Source organism: Canis lupus, chromosome 35 (assembly GCF_048164855.1).
Source record: "Canis lupus baileyi chromosome 35, mCanLup2.hap1, whole genome shotgun sequence".
Taxonomy (NCBI): domain Eukaryota; kingdom Metazoa; phylum Chordata; class Mammalia; order Carnivora; family Canidae; genus Canis; species Canis lupus.
The window spans coordinates 29,801,554-29,823,798 of NC_132872.1; the positions used below are offsets into that span (position 1 = coordinate 29,801,554).

The window sequence follows — 22,245 nt, forward strand, 5'->3', positions numbered from 1 at the left end:
AAGAAATACACTTGTTACATATAAACACTGATAGAGGAGAGGAAATAATAGTATAAATATATGACATAAAGAATACTTGGCCCTATATTGACTTTATTTTTAAGAGTATGAGTAGTTTAATTGTATTAAAAATCTTCTCTGGGGATGCCTGGGTGGCTCAGTGGTTGAGCATCCACCCTCGGCTCAGGGTGTGACCCCGGGTCCTGAGATCGAGTCCCGGATCTGGCTCCCCACAGGGAGCCTGCTTCTCCCTCTGCCTTGGTCTCTGCCTTTCTCTCTCTGTGTCTCTCATGAATAAATAAATAAGATCTTAAAAAAATATCATCTCTGGTTAACTGATGGGGAAACAGAGATACAGATGGAATGTTTTTACTCCCTAAGGTTTTACATTTGAGATAGAATTAGCATTCTAAATATTTGACCTATAATTCATTGGATAGTCAATAGAAATGTATTTGCTATTTAAAGAAAAAGATTTACAAATCACAGTTTTAGTTTTGATAGTTTTAAACTATCCAGTTTAACTTCATTTTAACAGTAATGAATTGGTCAGAGAGGTTAACTGACTTTGAAGACATTTACATATGCGAAAGATATTTTTATAATGTCTTATATTTTAATAAATATGAGAGACAGACAGAAAGGGGGAGAGAGATAGATTTAAAATATATACTGTCTACATATTCCATCACCTGCCACTAAGGACTGCGATGAAGAGAAATAGGAGAAACTCAGGCTGTGCTAGTTTGATCCCATCTTGACTTCCATTTCTATGTGAATGCAGTCTACTCTTGACATTACTGACTCATATTTACTTTCTCTTCTTAATTTCCTTCTTTCTCTCTAATTATTCCTTTCATCATTTATCTACCTGTCTTTTTAAAATGCCCTTTATTTTAGAGTTCAAAATGTTGCACTGATGGAGAGATTTTATTAAGATTAGGAAGAGTTAGAGACAATTTCTGGTGCAGCAATGATACCTTGTGCCATATTCTCTTACAATCAATTCTATGCCAGGATACGTTGTAATGCTTCATAATAGACCTTTTCTATCCACCAAGTTCAGTATCCTCTTTATAGCTAAATGATCTATATTTAAACTTTCAACATATTACAATAAAAGAAATAAGAAGCCTGATGATACATATATCAAATTCTTTAGCCACAAGCAATAATAATGAAAGAAAGAAGGAAGGGAGGGAGGGAGGAAGGGAGGAAGGAAGGAAGGAAGCTGAGTAGATTTGTTGGAAGACTACTGAATGGCATGCTGAATAACTAGGCCAGTGGATGACAGGGACTTAGGCATCTTGGTGATCTGTATAGTGGGTACTCATGTGCTCGCTGTGTTAGGAGCTGCCATCAGATGACTGGGTTCTAACTACCTTCCAGTCCTGGGTGGACCTGCCCATGATTGAAATTCCCATAAGAGAGGAATTGATTGTTTTGGTTTAACGTATCCCTGGAGTCCTGTGACTGACAGCCCCCACAAAGGAATGGAAGCTGCGAAGGAAGCAGAAATAAGAGAAGTCTATGCGTTGTAATGATTGGCTGGACAACATATACACATGCCCTCTCCATAAACACCATTTGGAGATATTTCAAGTATAATGTGTTTATTTTTAATATAAGGCAAACAACTAACGTACAGTAGAAAGGACCTTCTCCTTAATAGATTCTAGTCACCACACCCAAAGAGGAAGGCTCAAGGCTACCATTTCTTAGTTTACTGTCACTGGCTGATGTTACTTCCTCTCCTTCTCTCATAATCCCATGTCAATGTGCTCTGCTCTGCTTTATGGATGAAATCCAAAGACTAATAATACTAGAAAGACAAGCAAAAGAATACAAGTACTTTAGGGTGACCTGTCTTCCTTTTGAGCAGGAGCTGGTGTTTATGACCTCCTCCTTCACTCCCCAACTCACATGTCTTTTGCTTTCACACAGTTGCCTTATGTTTAATTTTGTTGTCTTATCTCTGAGATGAACTACACTCTTGGTCAGGAAGGATCTGAGCCTGTTCCCATCTGTGGATATTGTATCCATCTCTTCTTCCACAATTTCTATTGTATACAATAGTCATCTTGAAGGAGCAACAGTCTTTCTAGACTTGATTTATACATGGCAACAACACTAGTTTGCATTGATTATTGTCATACAAGCGTAATCTTTTAAAATATTTCAACAGGAATAAAGAACTAGCAGTCTCAGCTTCTAATTCAGTGGAAAATATATTGGGTCCCATAGTGAATGCATTTCTTCTTGATTTACCAATTTCTAGATGAGCAAAAGACAATTGCAAGGAAAAAAAGCAAAAACACAAAAACAAAAACATGAGAATAGGTCGTTGAATTAGTTTCTTATGCTGCTGTAACAAAGTACCACTTCTGGGTGGCTTAAACAACAGAATTTATTGTCTCATAGTTCTGGAAACTAGAAGTCTGAGATTAAGGTGTCAGCAGGATTGATTCCTTCTGGGAGCTGTGAAGGAGAATCTGTTTCACGCTTTTCTCCTAGCTTCTGATAGCCTCAGACATTTCCTGGCTTGTAGAAGGCATTTTCCCTATATCATCACATCATCTTCTCTCTGTACATGAGAGTCTGTATTCCAAATTTCCCCTTTTGATAAAGACATCAGTCATATTGGATTAGAGCTCATGCTTATGACCTTGTTTAACTTGATCATCTGCAAGCTTCTTTTTCCAAATAAGATCACATTCGCAAGTACTGGGGGATTAAGGACATTACCATCTTCATAGTGGATACCATTCAATCCATAACAATCACTAAACATCATATCATGACAAGTACTTCTTCCTTTTCTACTTTTATTTCTGACCTGGGTATTTTAGCTTTAGGAGAAAAAAGCACTGTAGACGGTATAAAAAACACACTACATTTTTTTAAGTAAGCTCTACGCCCAATGTGGAGCTCAAACTCACAACTCTGAGATCAAAAGCTATATGTTCTACTGACTCAGTAAGGAACCCCCAAAACTGGGATCCCAAAGTTTTAAAACCACGTTTTGGAAGAGAACATTGTGTCCAAAAAGGCAGTATGAGAGCCTTCGATAATTGATCTATCTGTTGTCATATAAGGCTAGCCTCCTTTTAGGCTTGAGGGTACATATTAAGACCCATGAAAACCATAATAGTCATCCCATTGACTTATTTCCTTTACTGTGGAGTCAATTCCTTAGTTAGAGAAAAAGTTGTGGGGCTTAGCATAAAGCATTAAATAAGTCTACCAATAGTGATGCCAATAGAAAAAATTGCATCCAAATATCGAGTGAATATCTGTCTTTGAGTACAGTGTACACCTCCTGGATGATAAAAGAGCCCTAACTAATCAATCATCCACCAAGATCTGGTGGGTTTTGTAATATGTTCAATGTCTAGCAGCAGAAGAAATGGCAGTTACGCTGGCAAATGTGGTGTTTTTCAGGAGTGAGAGCCTTGTGAAGAAAAGTCTGTATAGTTGAGTCAATATGTAGTCTGCGTCCTTGCCACTGTGGCTGTTTGTTTTGTTTTTGTTTTGTTTTGTTTCTACCTAGCGATGGTAGACCAAGTGACACACCAAGTGATAGTTTTCGCACCAAATGTATCCAGAGACTTGGGTGTTTGGCCCTCATGGCGTCTTAAAAATCAGGAAATTTCATCCAAAAATTTTGCTTTGTGACTTCTCTTGAAGAACTGAAGGACGTCCTGGCGACACTGCATGCACATCCCAACATGGCAGATTCAAAGCTGCTTTTTGAAGATAGAGTATACTCTCTCTAGGTTGCTGCAGTTCCAGCCATCCTCTGCCGTCTTTCACCACATCCTCGTCCCTTGTTTATGGTTCCTATGGGACACGTGTGCATTTCTGACTTTGTGACCCTGGCTCTAGATTGCCTTGAGAAGAAACACAACTGGCAATCCTTAAGTGAACCATTCTATCCCCTCTTGTCATTAAGAACTTCTCTGGTGTGGGGCTCTCTTGTGAGAATTCACCTGGAACACAAAGAGTCTCAGCTCTGGACCATTCTTGCCAACTGTCCTTGTCTCTAGACCTGATATCTAGCTCTTTATCGTCTCTGAACAGCTAGCCAGACCATTTACAACCACTCAGGAAGCAGAGTAGGTCCTGATCTCATTCTGAGCAAAATGGACAATGAAAAATACTACATGTATGTCTGCCCAGAGTGAGGTTATTTCTTCTCCAAAAATTCTGCTTCTGCTTGGGATCACCCTTGAGAGAGGCTGTAGTTTGTTTGTTCGTTGCAGGCTGTGGTTTCATAGCAGATCTGCCTCTGGCTTGCATTGGTATGTGACAACAAAGTGTCTGTAAACTAGAGATTTTTGTCTTCAGTTAGTTGATTTTCATCCTCAGGAGGTTGGTCATAGGCTTTTCCTCATGACACTGTAAGGGGAGCTTGAGGGAGGACTTCACGTCAGGAGAGCGAACAGCCAGCCCAGGCCACTTAGTTGTGCCTTTAGTCCCATCCTACGCATACCACTGGGATGTGTCACAGGGGACCTACTGTCACAACTAAGTTTCTGGCTGGATGGAAGAGGTAGCATCCAGTTCACAATGAGCTGTTTAGATCAGCTGGTCACCAGGTATCCTGTGGTCAGATTTGCAGACTTCACTAAAGTCCAAAAGGATTCCAGGAGCAGTATCTCAAAGGGAGACTAATTATTTGCAGAAGGAAATGTGACTTGCTCTCAAATCATAAGCACCTCTACTGAAATTCTTGTTTGGGGACTTGCTTTGATACCCTGGATAGTACCAGAGTACCCCACTGTCCTACGGACGACTTGACACAGTTGGATCTGATGGGTCACTGACTGCTTGAGTCCGACTTTGAATGAGCTAGAGATCAGTTTCTTATTCCTGTTTCCATCTGTGTCTGGCAGCTTTTGGACTTGTATGATAAACAGACCAGAGTAGAGTACCTAAAAATGGAATATGCTTCAACAATAAGGGATCTGCCAATATGCATCCTTCCATCTCAGTGTTGAACACCCAGCTGTATGAAAACTTGTCTCTCACTTGGGCAGGAATACTCTGCATGACCAAATTGTTGCTGAAAATAGGTCACACCTGCAGAATGAGTCACAGTTTGGAGTTTGAGTTCTATTGGATCGATATTTAGATCGTTTTAGGACACAATTCCCTTAATCAACTGACCCCCACAGGCCTCGGTTCTAACCAGCAAACCTTAGATTTTAGGTGTTTTGCTTCCCTAAAGGCCAATATCTAATAATCACTAAAGGTTTTTGGAATCTCTTCCCTTGGTGTAGTTACTCAGCACAGTTAATTTGCGTGGGAGAAAACAAGAGGGAAAGTTCACTGTGTACAGGATGCTTCTTCACAAGCACCTCTCCTCTCCTTCATTCAAGAAGTTCTGGATCCACTAGCCGATTCAAGATTGGTAATTGAGGAGAGGTGGTGATTTCTTTGTATTGTGACTGAAGTACAACCTCTGTTTGCAATGTTTTTGGATTAAAAAAAAATTCAGTGAAGAATTTTCCCATCTCATTCGAGGGAGATTTTCATCAATTCTTTCTCCAAGATTTGACCACTACACTCACCCTGACTTTGATCCACGTGAATATGGGCTGCCACCTAAGCTCAGCCGCCCGTGTTCTTCCCATTCCCCCTGAGATCTGGAAGCCCAGTTTCATTGCAGCACCTGCCATCAGCATTTCCAATCTAGGGAGAACAGCCAGTAAAATGCTTTTTAGAAACCCCAGTGATTTCCTTAACAATTGATTTCTATGATAATCATGGAAATAATATTCTTTTACTTCATACTGGGGAGCGGGATGGGTAAGTGAGAGAGTGAATAGGTGGGAACTATGTGAAGGATTCAAGCCAGAACCTAGCTCCTGGTCCTTGTGAATTCTTTCTTTGATATTATGCCAAGGGACGTCTGGCTTTTCATTGCTATTTAGTGTGTGCCAAGGTTTTGCCCAGGATGGCATTAGCCAACCAAGCCAACTGTTAGAACTGGAAGTGGTGATCCTAGCACAAGGAATGAAAGCAACAATAGCCAAACGTTCAGCCTGATTCAAAATTATATATGCCTTTTGGTATTAAGTTTTTTATTGTTGTATAACCAATTATCACAAACTTTGCATCTTAAAATGATACAATTTATTAACTCGGAGTCCAGGCACAGGTCCAGGGAACTGCTCAGGGTCTCGCAAAGCTAAAATCAAAGGGGCCACCCGAGCCGAGGTGTCATCTGAAGCATCCTCTTCCAAGTGCATTGATCTCTCCAATGAGAGAAAGGAGAGGGGAGATCAGTGGAGGAGGTGTACTTGTGCACGAAAGGGACAAAATTCACTTGTAATTCTCACAGCCCCAACTCAAGAACACACATGGAATATTTGGTCAGCGTGGTCTCTGTTACAAATATTTCTCCTCTAAGGTTAAGATTACTATTTTTTCCTCTAAGAGAAGCACAAACACGTATTGCTCATTTAACCTTTGGTGATATCTATTACAAAGTGTGAGGCTATATTAACTATCTATTTGTTAAATAGAGAGGGCATAATTAACTGTGCCCAACAGACCTAAGCTGAGGACATAGTGTAATGACATTGATTGGCTGTTAATGAAGGAGGGTGAAAAAAAATATGGTTAACAATTAATACTGAAATTATTCCTTTTGTGACAACTGCTATTATTTTACCTTGAAAAGTGACTTCAGGTTTAGAAAGTGGAGTCCTGAAAACATGGTTTACAACTTTGCTGTTCAAGAGTAGTGTGTGAACCAGTAACAGCACTATTACCTGGGAGCTTGTTAGAAATGAAGCATCTCTGGCCCACACCAGATCTACTGATTCAGAATATTCATTTTAAGAAGACCCCAGGTAATTCCTATGCACGTTAAAATCTGAATCATGCTGGTGTCTAAGGAGCTAGGAGAAAAGGTGGATAAGTGGTTCTGCATAGGAAGTGAATGGAAATTGCAGGGGTGGCAGTGGGAGGCAACAAGGGAGAGAGAGGGGGAGAGGTTGTCAGAGAAGAGAGAAAAGAAGCTGATCCATATGGCAAGACAATGCAGCTTCTAGGATTGTCTCCAGTAAGATTTTTTTTTTTTTGAGAGGGAGAGAGGGAGAGAGAGAGAGAGAGAGAGAGAGAGAGCGTGCACGCACAAGCAGGGGGAGAAGGACAGTGGGAGAGGAGTAGAAGGGGGGGGAGTCTTAAGCAGGCTCTACACCCAGCAGAGAGCCCTACATGGGGCTCAATCTCCCAACCCTGAGATCATGACCTGAGCCGAAATGAAGAGTAGGGTGCTTAACTGACTGATTCACCAGGCACCCCATCCAGGAGGAAATTATTACATGTGAGGTGGACAGAGGACCTTTAGGAACTGGCTTTTCTTAAGACTCAACGTTAAATTGCAAAAGTTGCTTTGATGTCAACCATAGCCCTTTGTACCTTCCCCCGTCACCTACCCCCACCCCCCCAGGTTTCTTCAGCAGAGATTGATTTCCACATTTAACTGGATTAAGAACAAAGAGAAGAGAATAGTTCCATAAGATATAGCAGAGATGAAGAGTTTAGTGAAAACTAACAAACAAAGCCAATAGTGCCCATAAGAACCTCAGCTCCAAAAGGATGTGACATCTTGAGAGGTGTTGGAATTTTTATCAGGTGTGAGATTGAGGTTTTAGGACACCAGTCAATAAACTTAAAAAAAGGCAAAATGATATGTGACAGTAGCAAAACTCAAATTATCTTTAAATTGTTAAGCTTTGATTGAGGGTAATGTTTTGTTAATGCTAAAAGAAAAAAAACTCACCTTGGTGATGCAAAAACAGAGTCTTGACTCTTTCTTTTGGGTGATGTAAATCCTTTTTTACCTAAATATTCCTATTTTATTTTGCACGAATCTGGGAAAGACATATAAGTAACTAATTATAATAACTTGGGGGGATGGGCAAGGATTGAGTGATTTTAGACAAAAAAATACTGCACACAAAAGACTGGAAGAAAATGGGTAGCCCTTTAATAGTGTCTTTAGAAAGTAGAGTTGTGATGCTTTTTATTCCTTGCTTACCTTTTTACTTTTAATAAATATAGTAACTTGTGTTATTGACGTTAGTATGAAAATGCCACTTCATTTAAGAGTTTTATTTATATTACATTGTTCTAAATATGGAAATTGAGTCCTCCAGGCTTGAGGGGAAGCATAATAAGGATAATCTATCTAGATTCTTGAGTGTTTCTACTGTGAGGAAAGTAACAGGAACTGGCTCACTGGCTCTAATCTCTTAGTATAGCTTTTCTTAGTCCTCTTGCTCAGTTTTTGGAATGGACTTTAAAAACATTCAAGAACAATGGCTTTTAAATCTTTACAGAAAATGGTAAAATGATAACTTCTTGCATCTGTGTGATGGTTTCCATCTTTCAAAATGGCATATTGACATTTTCTCATTGTGTGTCACAGGTGTTCTGTGAGGGACTTTCCCAACTTTAGGAAAATGTTACCTTTACTCTGTCTACCCAGAGTTGCTACCCCTCTTTCTCTTCCTGCTCTCACTTGAACTTCCTGAGGAAGTGGTTTCTTCAAGCAGGATTTATTTTCTCTCTTCTCACCCTCCCACTGGTATTGGTGATTGAGAATGTTAACAGTGATCCTAGTGTGAAACCGACTCCTTGTAGCTCTCATCCTAAATAATGGTAATAATTATTAATAGCTTTTCTTTTTTTTCAATGAAACATTTTAATTTATTTATTTAAGATGTTTATTTATTTATTCATGAGAGACAGAGAGAGAGAGAGGCAGAGACACAGGCAGAGGGGGAAGCAGGCTCCATGCAGGGAGCCTGTCGTCCTGGGACTCGACCCCGGGTCTCCAGGATCAGGCCCTGGGCTGAAGGCGGCGCTAAACCTCTGAGCCACCCAGGCTGCTCTAACTTTTCTTTTTTTGAGAGAGAGACAGAGAGAGCACACATGTGCATGAGCAGGGGTTGGAGCAGAGGGAGAGGGAGAGAGAATCTGAAGCAGGCTCCAGGCTCAGTGCAGAGCCCAAGGTGAGGTTCAGTCATAGGATCTTGAGGTCATGACCTGAGCAGAAATCTAGAGTCAGACACTTAACCAACTGAGCCACCCAGGTGCTCCTCTTACTAATGACTTCTTTACAATATTTGATGCTGTTGAAACTTATCTTTTTTTTTTTAATTTTTTATTTTTTTAAATTTATTTTTTATTGGTGTTCAATTTACTAACATACAGAATAACCCCCAGTGCCTGTCACCCATTCACTCCCACCCCCGAAACTTATCTTTTGAAATTGACCTCCTTTTATAAGCATTAGCTTCTTCAAATTTTCTTTCTCTCTATAAGGCATGTTATTCATTCTACTTCTGTTGTTTTGATGATCTCTAGTTTCCCTTAAATATTAAAGTTTCCTTGGGTTCCATTCTGGCCTTATTGAATATCTTTTTCAGCTTAAACTACTCCCTATATTCTAGTAACTCCTAATATTTTTAAACCATTCAAGTAAATCCATGATTAAAATAACCTAATTTGAGAATACAGATACACACTAAAAAAATGCATCTGTAGTCCCGTTAGCCAAAATAATGCTTTCCTCTATATTCTTATAAGCAACTTTGTCTGAATATATATATACTTAGAAATTAAAATACATACATACAAGCAAGAATGGAATAGTGTTTTAATACTATTTTTTCAAATATTATTATTTTTTATTTTTATCAAATATTATTTTTAACTGGATATGTCACCTAAAAATATGATGCTAGCTTTCATATCAATAAAATCTGTCACACTTTAAAATAGATTTATAATTTTCCTTCATAATATGTTCATCATAATATATTTAATCAAAAACATATCTTTGGAAATTTATATTATTTCTGGTGTTTTGCTAGATCAATAATATTGTAATGCACATATTCATACATATTTCTTTACAAATGTCCATTCTCTTTTCCTCAGATTACTTTCCTAGAAATAGAAAGGTTAGCTGAATATCTAAAGGTTTTGGATGCATGTTAAATTTCTCCCTGGAAGTTTGCTTTTTTGTTTTTCTAAAGATTTTATTTATTTATTCATGAGACACAGAGACAGAGGGAGAGAGAGAGAGAGAGAGAGGCAGAGACACAGGCAGAGGGAGAAGCAGGCTCCATGCAGGGAGCCCCAAGCGGGACTCTGAGATCATGACCTGAGCCAGAGGCAGATGCTCAAGCACTGAGCCACCGTGAGCCACCCTGGCGCCTGGAAGATATTCATTAGATTTTAAGATGTTTTTTAAAGTTCTCTTTGAATTACCTGGTTTTTTTTTTTCTCCTATTGGTTTTATTTTTCATGCTATTGATAGGCGTTAATTTGTTTCCTCCATATTTCTGATGATTCTTGGTTGTCTCTTCGTATTTAAGCAACAGTGCTGAGTTGGCTTTAGGGGGCTTGTGTGAGTTTCTTCTGTTGTATACATCAGTCTAGTTAGGCTTTTTTGTTTTTTAAGGGAGGGTTAGCACGTAGCTCTTTATACGCTCATGACTTGATTCACTTATACGATAATGTTTATTAGGCGCCCTCTGAATGTACTGCGGTGCGCTGCGAAACCAGTGCTGCATCATTGCTGGACTTTCAAACGAATGCTCTGCTTCTAGTTACCTCTCTCCCCCTGCCACTAATCATCTGAGACTTGACTTCTCAAGGGCAGAAGAGCTCTTACTTCCGTTGTAACTCCATGGGTTTGTTTTAGATCAAGCCTTCCTGTCCTATATTTATCAACAGGTCTTCATCAGCTTTCCAGCTTCTGGAGAATTTGTTGGAATTCTTATCTGCCAGTGACTCTTCCCATTCTTTCAACTGTTGCGGGTTATTCCTTTTTCAAATTCTCCTGCAATCGAGGTGCCTGGTAGCTCAGTAGGTTAAACAACCAACTCTTGATTTTCTTCTTTCTTTCTTCTTTTTAAAAAATATTTATTTATTCATGAGGGACACCGAGGGGGACAGAGGGAGAAGCAGGCTCCCTGCCGGGCACCTGATGCAGAACTCGATCCCAGGACCCCAGGATCATGACCTGAGCCAAAGGTAGATGCTCAACCGCTGAGCCACCCAGGCATCCCACAACTCTTGATTTCTGTTCAGGTTATGATCTCGGGGTCCTGAGATTCAGCCCCACATGGAGCTTTGTACTCAGTGAGGAGTCTGCTTGAGAATTCTCTCGCTCCTCCCTCTGCCTCTCCCCCAGCACATGCTCGCTCACTTTCTCTCTAAAATAAATAAATAACTCTTTCAAAAATAAAATAAATAAATAAATAAAATAAAATAAAATAAAATAAAATAAAATAAAATAAAATTCTCCTGAAATCATTTTAATGCAGTCTTGGAGAGAGAATAGATAACTGCTCTCTGACATCACTAACCATAAACACCACTTTCCATGTCTTTAAAGGCAGCTGGTAATAGTCACTAGCCTTTGCCTTATATAGTAGTCTGCTTGGACTGCTGCGACAGGATATCACAGACTACATGGCTTAGACAGATTTATTTTCTCATAGTCTTGGAGGCTGGAAAATCCAAGATGAAAGTTCTGGCCAGTTCAGTTTCTCGTGAGGTCTCTCTTCCTGGCTTGTAAACCTTGCTTTTTTACTGTTCTCACATGGCCTGTCCTCAGGGCCTATATGCTTGCAAGGAGAGAGCTGCTAATATCTCCTCTTATAAGGACACTAATCCTATAGGATTAGGGCCCCATCCTCATGACTTCATTTAACCTTAATTATTTCCTAAGAAGCTCCTTTGCCAAATACAGCCACACTGGGCATTTCCACTTGAACACATAAATTCAGGGAGGTGGATGCAAACATTCAGACCATATGCCTTGTCAAGTAGAACACAATTACTTTTTTTTTTTTCTTTTTGCTATAACTATGGAAGGGGAGAGGTAGTTTTTTCTACTTTGTGGCCAATTTTTTTTTTCTTTAAGAAGGCCAAAAAAAAAAAAAAAAAAAAAAAAAAGAAGGCCAAAGTTTCTGTATGTTAAATATGTCTTTCCTTATTACTTGTTTTGTTGTCTTTCTTCCCCTATCCCTTATCCCAATCATTTTCTCCCCTTAATAAATTATTTTTTTTCCATTGTTATTTAGACTGCACCTTTTAGAAAGACTGCCTTTTAGAAAGTTAACCAGGAATTCTAAGGGTCTGGCAGAAATTTGGGGATTTAGTCATAAACACCTACTTGAAAAAAAAAAAAAAAACACCTACTTAATACTATACTAGTATTCCAAATAATCTCATTTCCACATCAGCATTTAAAAGAACAATTATCTTAAGGGTCAAAAAAGATGTATCTAGAGTCTTTCTGAGCCTTGCCTCATATCTGGTGGATGTTGCAGGAAGTAGGATAGTGCAGAATTAGGCCAACTCTTTCAGTGTTGCCTTTAAGAATGTCCAAGAACAGTTTGCCTGTTGCTTTTCCAAACATAAACACAGACACAGGCCAGTGAACTAATAATATTAATTGATGCTATCCTAACAAATAGGTCAAATAGAACAAATCCACAACTTTTCCTGTGCCGTAACCTCTTGGTCCATGACGTCAAAATCAGAAGGTGTTCGGGTGTCCTGGTGTGTAGGAGGGGAGAGAGACAAGGAGAGCCGCTGCGGGCAAGTCTGGTGCACGTCAGAGAGGAGCTGCTGGGGGAGCCCCGGGGCCAAGGCTCTCTGGGGAGGAGGCCTCCAGACCCGCTCCTTACCCCGCAGCCTCCAACTCTGTGTCCCTTCAGGCGAAGCCCTGTGATTTATCACTCACCAAATCAAAGCAATGATTACTGTTGTGTTTTGGGTATTTTGAGGGTTTTGTTTTGGGGGGGGGGGATGAGGTGGTAATAAGCTATCTGTTCTGTCTTCTGGGTAGAAGTCCTTGTCGCTTTGGAAGGACTAGCTGACGTGTGCCACTTTCTCTGTCTAGGGCTACAATCAAAGGTTTTAACCTTGGGGAAACAATGGCAGAGTGTTTGGTTTATTCTTTGTTTTTCTAGACTAGAGACTGTAAATTGAAGTTGTAATTAAGTGTTGGAGTAAGGAGAGGTCCATGTCACTCCTGTTGTGGCCAAACAGTTCAGGCATTGTTTCCCTCCTCATCCACAATGGGGGTTGACAATCACATTTTTTTTTTTTTAATGGCACCGATGGCTTTTCTACATCTAAATGAACACCAGCCTTCATCTCTCTTAATGCAAATGTTTTAGGACTCAATGATATGTACAACCTGCAGCTCACAGATTATTTCCTCTTTTTCTTTCCCATATTTAAATTCTTATCCAGATCTACTCTTACGATTTTTGACTCTTTTAACGTATTTCTCATCAGCCTATTTATTGCTTGGTCCTCTTCAAGAATGAATGCATACCTCCATGCATAGTTCACCTTTAGAGAATACTTTTTCAAACACTTCTCTAACCTTTGACATAATAATATGAGAAGAATCAGTTGGTCAGCAGCAGAGTCTTCAATATAAAGGGAAATAAGAACTTTAGAGAAAAGCAAGTATAATAGTTCTTTTTTAAAAAAATTAACTTAAAAAAGATTGAAGTGTGGCATGCATCCAGACATGGCATTTCTTCCTGAAGGCAAACACAAGCTTCTTTGAAAATTGGTAATGGTTATATAGGCTGACAAATGACTAATGAAAAATCTATCTTTTGGGGGCTTCTGGGTGGCTCAGTTGGTTACGCCTCTGTCTTCAGCTCAGGTCATGATTCCAGGGTCCTGGGGGAGCCTCATGCTGGGCTCCTGGCTCAGCAGGAAGCCTGCTTCTCCTTTTCCCCCTGTTTGTGTGCTTGCACTGTCTCTCTCTCAAATAAATAAATAAAATCCTAAAAAAATAAAAATAAAAATCTATCTTTTGGTTTTCATAGTCCTTACAATCTTCACATTTTTAAATATCCCTCCTCAGAAATCTTCCATGGCTGAAATCTTTATAGAAAAAAAAAAAGAAAGATTTCACATTTGATTACTATGTGATTATTTTAAACAAAATTGGTAATATCTGGACACATGTTTTCCCATCACTATTAATCAATGTTTTTTTCTATATTATGTGCAGTTCTATTTTTCTCAGGCTTTGACTAAAGAAAACATGCCATTTCAACAGTTGACACACGTGAAGCAGTTACGTCTCAGAGTATTATCTAGTTGTTCTATTTGTACATTGAAAACAATTTTCCCCTGCTTCGTCCCACACGGAAGCAGAAACAAAGATTCAAACACTGCCAACCCAAATGCTAGCCAGAGATTTTCTTCTCAGACACATTTTTTTTAGGGGTAGTTCTTCATTCTTGGGATGCCAGACAAGTAGGGCCTGGGGAAAGGAGAGTCAGAAAGCATAACTGAAAAAGAGATGAGCTTTGGAAGGAGGAATGTGAGAACCATCTTGGCAAAGAACAAGAGAGCAGAATGGAAAAGGTTTGAGGGATGGGCCGTCCATTAGATCTCTTTCATTGGCAACGTCACCTTCACCTCACTCATCAGTTTTGGGCAACCTGCCCAAGATCAGTGGTCCTAACCACCCCCTGAACAGTGGATAGCAAGTGTGAACACTTAAGTTGGGAGAGGGGGCTCAGGAAACTACCTCCCTCGTGGGGTGGGACTGACCCAACTGAACACTGGGAAGTTCTCCTCTGACCAGACGCAGTGCTAACCCCACTGTCTTTATTACAGGTGCCTTTTATCAAGTACCAATAACAGTAAGTTCCTTTTTTGAGGATAAGAGAATCAGATTTTATGCTCAGAAAACAAAGATTTGCCCCTGCAGAAAAGATATGGAGGCTGTTAAGACAATTTCAAAAAAGAATTCCTGTTAAGGTTTGAACAACAATTGTGTTATAGACATAATTGTTCAACCTGCTACGGTCACTGTTTTGAAGAGGGAGGAATTAGAGAAGTTAAAAATGTAGATAATTCAGTCATTCTTCTAACCTGAAAGACTTAGAACTAATCATTATAACCTACAAATTTGAATCCGAAGGGAATACTTTTCGAGCAACATACTCGGTTGGGTTCTAACAAGGACTTTGAACACTTCTTAATACAGAGACGTGAGAGAAGTCACGAGGGACAGTGATGCAAAAGGAAGACACGTTTTGGAGGCCGGCTGCGTAGAAGCACCCTGACCCACACAGTTTGGTCATCCTCCGGCTCTGTAGTTCTTAATCTGGGTCTGTGCTGTCAGGTTTAAATATTCTTTTTGACCAGGAGTAGTAGGCTCCTCTGAAAGCACGCTTCTAAGTCGGTGGGCTTATTTTCTGAGGACAGCGAGGGTGTTCTGCAGGCCTGGAGCTCGTGCCCCGCGCAGAGGCCGGAGCCTGGAGCCTGAGCCTGGAGCCTGAATCTGGAGCCTGAGCCCGGAGCCCGGAGCCCGGAGCCCGGAGCCCGGAGCCTGAGCCCGGAGCCCGGAGCCCGGAGCCCGGAGCCCGGAGCCCGGAGCCTGAGCCCGGAGCCCGGAGCCCGGAGCCTGGAGCCTGGAGCCCGGAGCCCGGAGCCTGAAGCCTGAGCCGGAAGCCCGGAGCCTGGAACCTGGAGCCTGGAGCCTGAGCCCGGAGCCCGAAGCCCGGAGCCCGGCGCCGCCCTGCACCAGCCTCTCGGCCGCTTCGCTATTTTCCGTGATGGTCGCGGCTGCACGCGTGGACGCGCCGTTTTCGCATCGTCTCCTTTAATACTCCCCACACCTGTTCTAAGTAGGCGATTTCCCCATTTATACGTGAGCGGACCACAAGCCAGGGCGGCTGTTGGCCTCCCCAGTTCCCCCCGGTCCCGCTGGCGCCGCCCAGCCCGGGCCTCGGCCGCGTCCCCTCCTTCAGCCTCTTTCCCTCGCGCAACTCAAAGCCCGTGGGGATGAGAACTGTGTCCTCTGGAGGATGGCGTTGCTGATGGGATGATCAAATGACGTCATATACACATGGAAAGTCATTAAGTACCATGCCAGTTTCAAACACTACTATTTGTTTGAAACTAGGGGAAATAAAACGTAAGCATTCAAATTTAGACTAGTTTTTTATGGTTAACATTGTTATCCTTTAGGGCAGAGGTGGAACAATTTTCCTTTTGATTATTCCTCTAATCAGTGGAGAAAATGAAACCTCTGCCTGTTTTCTGAGACGCAGCGGATTTAATGGGTAGTCGCAGGTCTGAACATTGGGATCTAAGCCCTAATTTTGCTGTTTATTATAACTTGGGGCAGCCGTCTTGCACGCTCTTGAAGTGAGTCTCATCTTCTGTGAAATAATAGAGGCCAAGTAGGAGCATTAAAGTAACATTACTTACTTCACTCTTGAAAGGTGTTCAGTTATTCAACAGATGATAATTATGGTGACTGTTGACTAATTAGTCCTTCTGCTGCCTTTCTTTTTCTTCCTTCTATTGTCATCTTTTGTATATTCGTTATTCACCAGGTGACAAGATAAAAAAGAGAAAAACAAATTTATCTGTTTACTTGCTCATCTTAATGAAAGAACTATTGTGGTTAAAATCAGTATTAAAGGGGAGCCCGGGTGGCTCAGCGGTTTAGTGCCGCCTTTGGCCCAGGGCGTGATCCTGGAGACCCGGGGTCGAGTCCCATGTCGGGCTCCCCGCATGGAGCCTGCTTCTCCCTCTGCCTGGGTCTCTGCCTGTGTCTCTGTCTTTTCTCTTTCTCTCTGTCTCTCATAAGTAAATAAAATCTTTTTAAAAAATCAGTATTAAAAAATTATTTGTAGATTTCATTTTTGCTTTTAAAAGTTTTCATTAAAAACTAGTGTTATGTTTACATACTAAAACAATAAAGCCAAAGCCCCATACTGTCCATTCTTATCTTCAAACATAATTGCAATCAGTAGTTTGAGTGTTTCAAAACTCTTTTCTACGTATTTGTCCACATGATATTTACATATCTACAAGTACGACTGATATTCATAGGGTGATGCTATGGGCATGGCATCCCACTATTTTCATTTTTAATTTAATAATATATCTTGAAGATCTTCAGCACAAGAGTAACTTCCTTCTCTTTGATAGCTGCATATTATTCCTCAGTACAGATTTATTATAGCTTATTTTTTCATTCTTTTCTTGAGAATTCTTTATAGTGTTCCTAATTTTTTGATATAACAGTTTATCAACAAACATTCCATATACACCTTTTCCAGTACATGTACATATCTGTAGGGCATCCTTAGAAGCAGAATATTAAGGTGGAGAGTATGTGTGCTTTAAATTTTTAGGTACTAGCAGATTACCTTAAGGTAACGCTTACCAGTGTCTATTCCCACCATTGATATACAAGAATACTTGTTTCCCCTTGCCCTCACCAATATTTGATGGCATTAGTCTTTTAAATTTGTGCAAATCTAATGCGCAAAAATCTAGTTAAAAAATTTTTAGTGAACATCTTTTCACATTTATTGAACATTTTTATTTTCTTCTTTAGTGATATTTATATGATTTTGATTATAGTTTTTCTTTATATTATTTTGTATTTAATCTTGCACACATTCTTATTATTCCTTGGTTTATTATTGTGGTTGCTATTGTTTTAATTTGCAAAAGTTGTTTATGCATTCAGGATGTAATTTTTCTGTTCTACATCATGAAATATTTTCTTCCAGTCTGTCACTTGATGTTGAACTTTATGTTATTTTTGTTGTTGTTCAGCCATTATGCAGTCGATATTACCAATTTTTTTCTCTTTGCCTTCTGTATTTTGTGTTTTGCACATGATTTTCCTTGTTCCAAAGATTTTATTTTCCTGTGTGTATGAATAAATCAAATGTTTTAGCCCACTGAGTACCTTTTAAATAGCTGATTAGACTGTACTCCCACATTTCTCTATCTTTACAGAGGTCATGTGGTTTTCCGTTAAAACTGAGAAAGCTTATGACTCTCGCTTTAAAGATGCGTGACTGTAACTTTTGATATAGGCATTTCAGCATGATGCTTTTTCCAAGTGTAGTCATAATAAGGTAAACATTAAATATTGTCTGATGTGTTTGGCCTCATGCATGAACTTCAGTGATTCATATAGGTCATTATACAAGTGCTGGAGCTTGCACACCAAACCTGCTCTTGGAGTTGTTAATCCAGCTGCTTATGTATCTGCATATTTTTCTTCTCAGGTCACCTATACTGATTTTAAACGTTATGTGGTTCACAATCAGACAATGATTTTAATTCTCACTGTTTAATACAATACCATATTTTAGGTGGAGAAATGAAAGGATTACTCATAAAAACTTATTTTTTCCCTCAGTTTTGTCAAAGGAGCATGCTTCTCAGGTCCTGGTTAGGAAACGCCGTGCAAATTCTATGTTTGAAGAAACCAAAAAAGGTAATCTTGAAAGAGAATGCATTGAAGAATTGTGCAATAAAGAGGAAGCCAGAGAGATCTTTGAAAATGACCCTGAAACGGTAAGAATATATGAAATCTAATAAGTTAGCATACCTAGACATACAATTAAAGACTGAACATTTCCAGCTTGAGGTCATGTTCCTTGGGTTCCTTTTTCAAGTTAATGATTGTGTATATCACCTTCCACATGTAACCACTGAAGCATTTTAGAAGAAAGTGACTTCAGAGGAAAGTGGGCTTGTTCGGAAGACACTATTGCCAAAGCTGTGTGCTCTGACCAAACTATCATTCAGTTATACTGCATTAGAAACAAGTGGTCTTGACCTCATGGTTTGTAAATACTTTTTCCCAACCAGAAAATGGTAGTATTGGGTAGGTGGAGAGGAAGATATCTCAAGTATAATGTGTGTGTGTGTGTGTGTGTGTGTGTGTGTGTGTCTACATTATCACTATACTTCATTACATCTCTCCGTTGGCATTTTTAACCAGGTTTTAGAAAACAAGGATATTTAATCCAGAACTTGGTACATCATAGGTACTCAGTGAATGCTTACTGAAGAATTCGTTACAGTACTGTATTCCCTAAGTGTAACTTCCATAAAGCCTTGGGAAGTTTCGCGAGCCGACTTAATATGATCAATAATTCCTGGGGTTAGAATTTATATATTCAGTGTATAAATTATCCCAAGTTAGTGTAGAAGAATTTCATCATAAAGATCACTAAATATCATACAGAAATATGGGACCCCCGACCATATCTTTAGTTCCTTGATTTTCGAGGGAAGGATGTTTTCTAATATGCCCTGTGGAAACTAGGATTATAAACAGTGCTTCCAAAAATTAGGATGGAGATGACCTTGAGAATTCAAATCTGATAACCATCAAGCTTACATCAGATATTTTCCCTGAGATGAACTATGTAGCCCAAAGGAAATGAGGGAGAAAACACATACAAAGTACCTCCTTTAGCTCAGCTGTGGCTCCTGGGACCACGAGACTAGATGAGAGATAATGAGCAGGAACATTTTCTATAGGTAGAGAACTTGTCCAAGACAGTAACAACTTGTGTCCTCCAGAGTTCCTCTTTAAGCCTTTTAACTCTACCTACTTTGATAGGTTCAAAGAACATTTTTCTAAGGTACCCGCAGAATCATTTTTACTACTCTTCAGGATTGAGCCAAATTTTTTTCTCTCTCCGTTTCATTGCTTTTTGTGGATCAGTGATTGAGAAGACAAAATATTTTATTTCATACCATATAGCAGATTAGTACTTTTATTGGGTAGGATATATATTATATATAATATATATAGTATAAAACCTTAAATACATATATACCCTAGTAGTCAGAATAATATAATAAACCCCCGGGATCTCTGGGTGGCGCAGCAGTTTGGCGCCTGCCTTTGGCCCAGGGCGTGATCCTGGAGACCTGGGATCGAATCCCATATCGGGCTCCCTGGGATCGAATCCCATATCGGGCTCCCGGTGCATGGAGCCTGCTTCTCCCTCTTCCTGTGTCTCTGCCTCTCTCTCTGTGACTATCATAAATAAATAAAAATTAAAAAAATAAAATAAAATAAACCCCCATATACCTCCCCAGATTTCAACAATGATCAGCAATCAGCCATTCTTGTTTTGCTTAGTCTCTACCCCACCCAGTCTAATTTTTGCTTTGTTTTGCTAGATCACTTAAGGCAAGCCTGCATCCCTGAGATATCATATTATTACATCACCCATAAATACTCTAGTATATATTTCTAACACTGTAGATATGTTCTTGTAGCTTAGCCTCTGAATAGCAAATGGAGAGTGAGGTAGAAGACCACAGTGGAGAGGATGGAAACTAGTGAAGCACATATGTGCTTCTTCCCCTACACCTTCTTATATTGGTCTCATATACAAGAGAAAGGTGATAGAGAGAATAAAGAAAAAATGAGAGAAATGAAAGACAAGGAAAAGAAAATACATTTGTGACTGCTTCTCATTTTCCATCCTTCCCCAGCCTCTCCTTGTCCACATCCCTAATACCCTAGTCCACACTCCCAGTCTCCACCCTGTTGCTCACCTGCCCGCTGTCCCTCATATCTTCTTTTCACACTCACATCATCTCCTTTTGAACCCATTCATTGTTGCCTGTCCTCCGGGCTCTTGTTCTGTAGAAGAAAACACCATGGTAGAATTACTTGGTAGGATATCCCATCCATATAACATCCCTATGAACTATAGACAAGTGTTGTGTAGGTTTATATGTGGGAGAAGCAAGAGTGAAGACGTTGGCTCTGTCCTGGATGAGGTACATTCCTTACTTGTGTATGTTTTTGTGTAGAAATGTTGGTTTCTCATGAGATGTCCTTGTGCCATTAATGTTACACGTTAGATACGTTATGGCATAAGAGGCTTTGGGGAGCCAGCCTACGAACCTTACCTTGAGAAATCATTTTTAACATTTTTCTCCCTTTGGTAAAGTACATTTCTTAGTCCAAATTACTGATTTACAGACAGACTTTTGGTACACAGCCAATTTATAAATAAAGTATTACATGTACATGAGATGCTAAAAGATGAATGTTCACTTTAATTCATTTCAAATTATGTCACTGTTATTCAACATTAAATCTGGCATATGTATTCAGCATGACAGGAAATGTGTCAAATGAGTATGTGATCATTATGGAAAAATTAAGATTTACAAACAGAAAGCGCATGTTACATGTAATAACATCTTCAGTAGAAACTGTTTTCAGTTTAGAAGCTTATGTAACATGATTTTATTGCTCAATATTTATTTAAGCTAAGCGTCTTATTGGCTTAATGTTATTAGTTATCTACTCACATATTTTACTATATAGCAGAAATGTAATATGGAAATGATAGTTATATGTAATATATTTGCATATTTAATATAAAACACATGATAAAATTAAGTTTTAACTATATAGTGAAATTTAGGCTTGCTAAGATATGTTTTTTCTTTTCTTTCTTTCTAGGATTATTTTTATCCAAAATACTTAGGTAAGTTGAAAGAATCTCAATTATATAACCATAGAGATAGAAGGGAATTTAGATATGATCAAGTTCATCTTCTAATATAATTTAATTAGCTTTGGAACTAAGATCTCATTTTATATGCAATTTTGCTGTGTTTTTTATTTATGGATATGTAGACAAGTTTGAAATGATTCATTGATTAATGTATGGCATTTTGACTTTTAGTCTTTTTCATTCTGTTTCTTTGTTATAAAGGTCCATGGGCTGATGATGAATTGTATTTAGGTATCTGGACACTCTTTATAAGCATATAAATTGTCATAGGTTATCTTAATATCGAGATACAGTTAACATATAACATAGTTTTAGGTATACAGCATAATATTTAATACATGTATATAAATGTTGCAAAATGACTACACAGTAATTTAGTTAATATCTGTCACCACACATAGTTACTATTTTTTTTTCCTGTGATGAGAAGTTTTAAGATCTACTTTCTTAGCAACCTTCAAATATACAACACGGTGTTATTAACTATAGTCACCATCCTATCCATTATACCCTAGGACTTGTTTACTTTATAACTGGAACTTATAGTTTATCTTTTAATGAAAGTAAAGATTTCTACACTCTCCAGAGCTTATGATATAAATCATCATAATTTAAATAGTTATAGAAATCATTAACAATGTCTTTCTTTGCAACATCATTTCACCATTCCCTCAAGTATCCTATCTATGTTTTGCTTTTTGATACCATTCTGGAGTCTCAAGGAAGGAGGTGGCATTTCTACACTCAGATTAGAGGATTTCAACTCAATATAAGTAAAACATAACAAAGCTCCAGTTTGCTTTAAGCAAATGTTTAAATATATTAATATTACTTTTATAAGTAGAGTACA

General features: G+C 39.1%; 1 protein-coding gene across 1 annotated transcript in view; it reads left to right on the forward strand.

Moving 5' to 3' along the window:
• The window catches only part of PROS1 (protein S), a 63,899-nt gene that overhangs the window by 1,966 nt on the left and 39,688 nt on the right, over nucleotides 1–22,245 (forward strand). Inside the window, exons 2-3 of the mRNA XM_072812507.1 lie at nucleotides 18,254–18,411; nucleotides 21,341–21,365. Coding sequence (XP_072668608.1) covers nucleotides 18,254–18,411; nucleotides 21,341–21,365 — 183 coding nt within the window. The remainder of the gene's footprint in view (nucleotides 1–18,253; nucleotides 18,412–21,340; nucleotides 21,366–22,245) is intronic.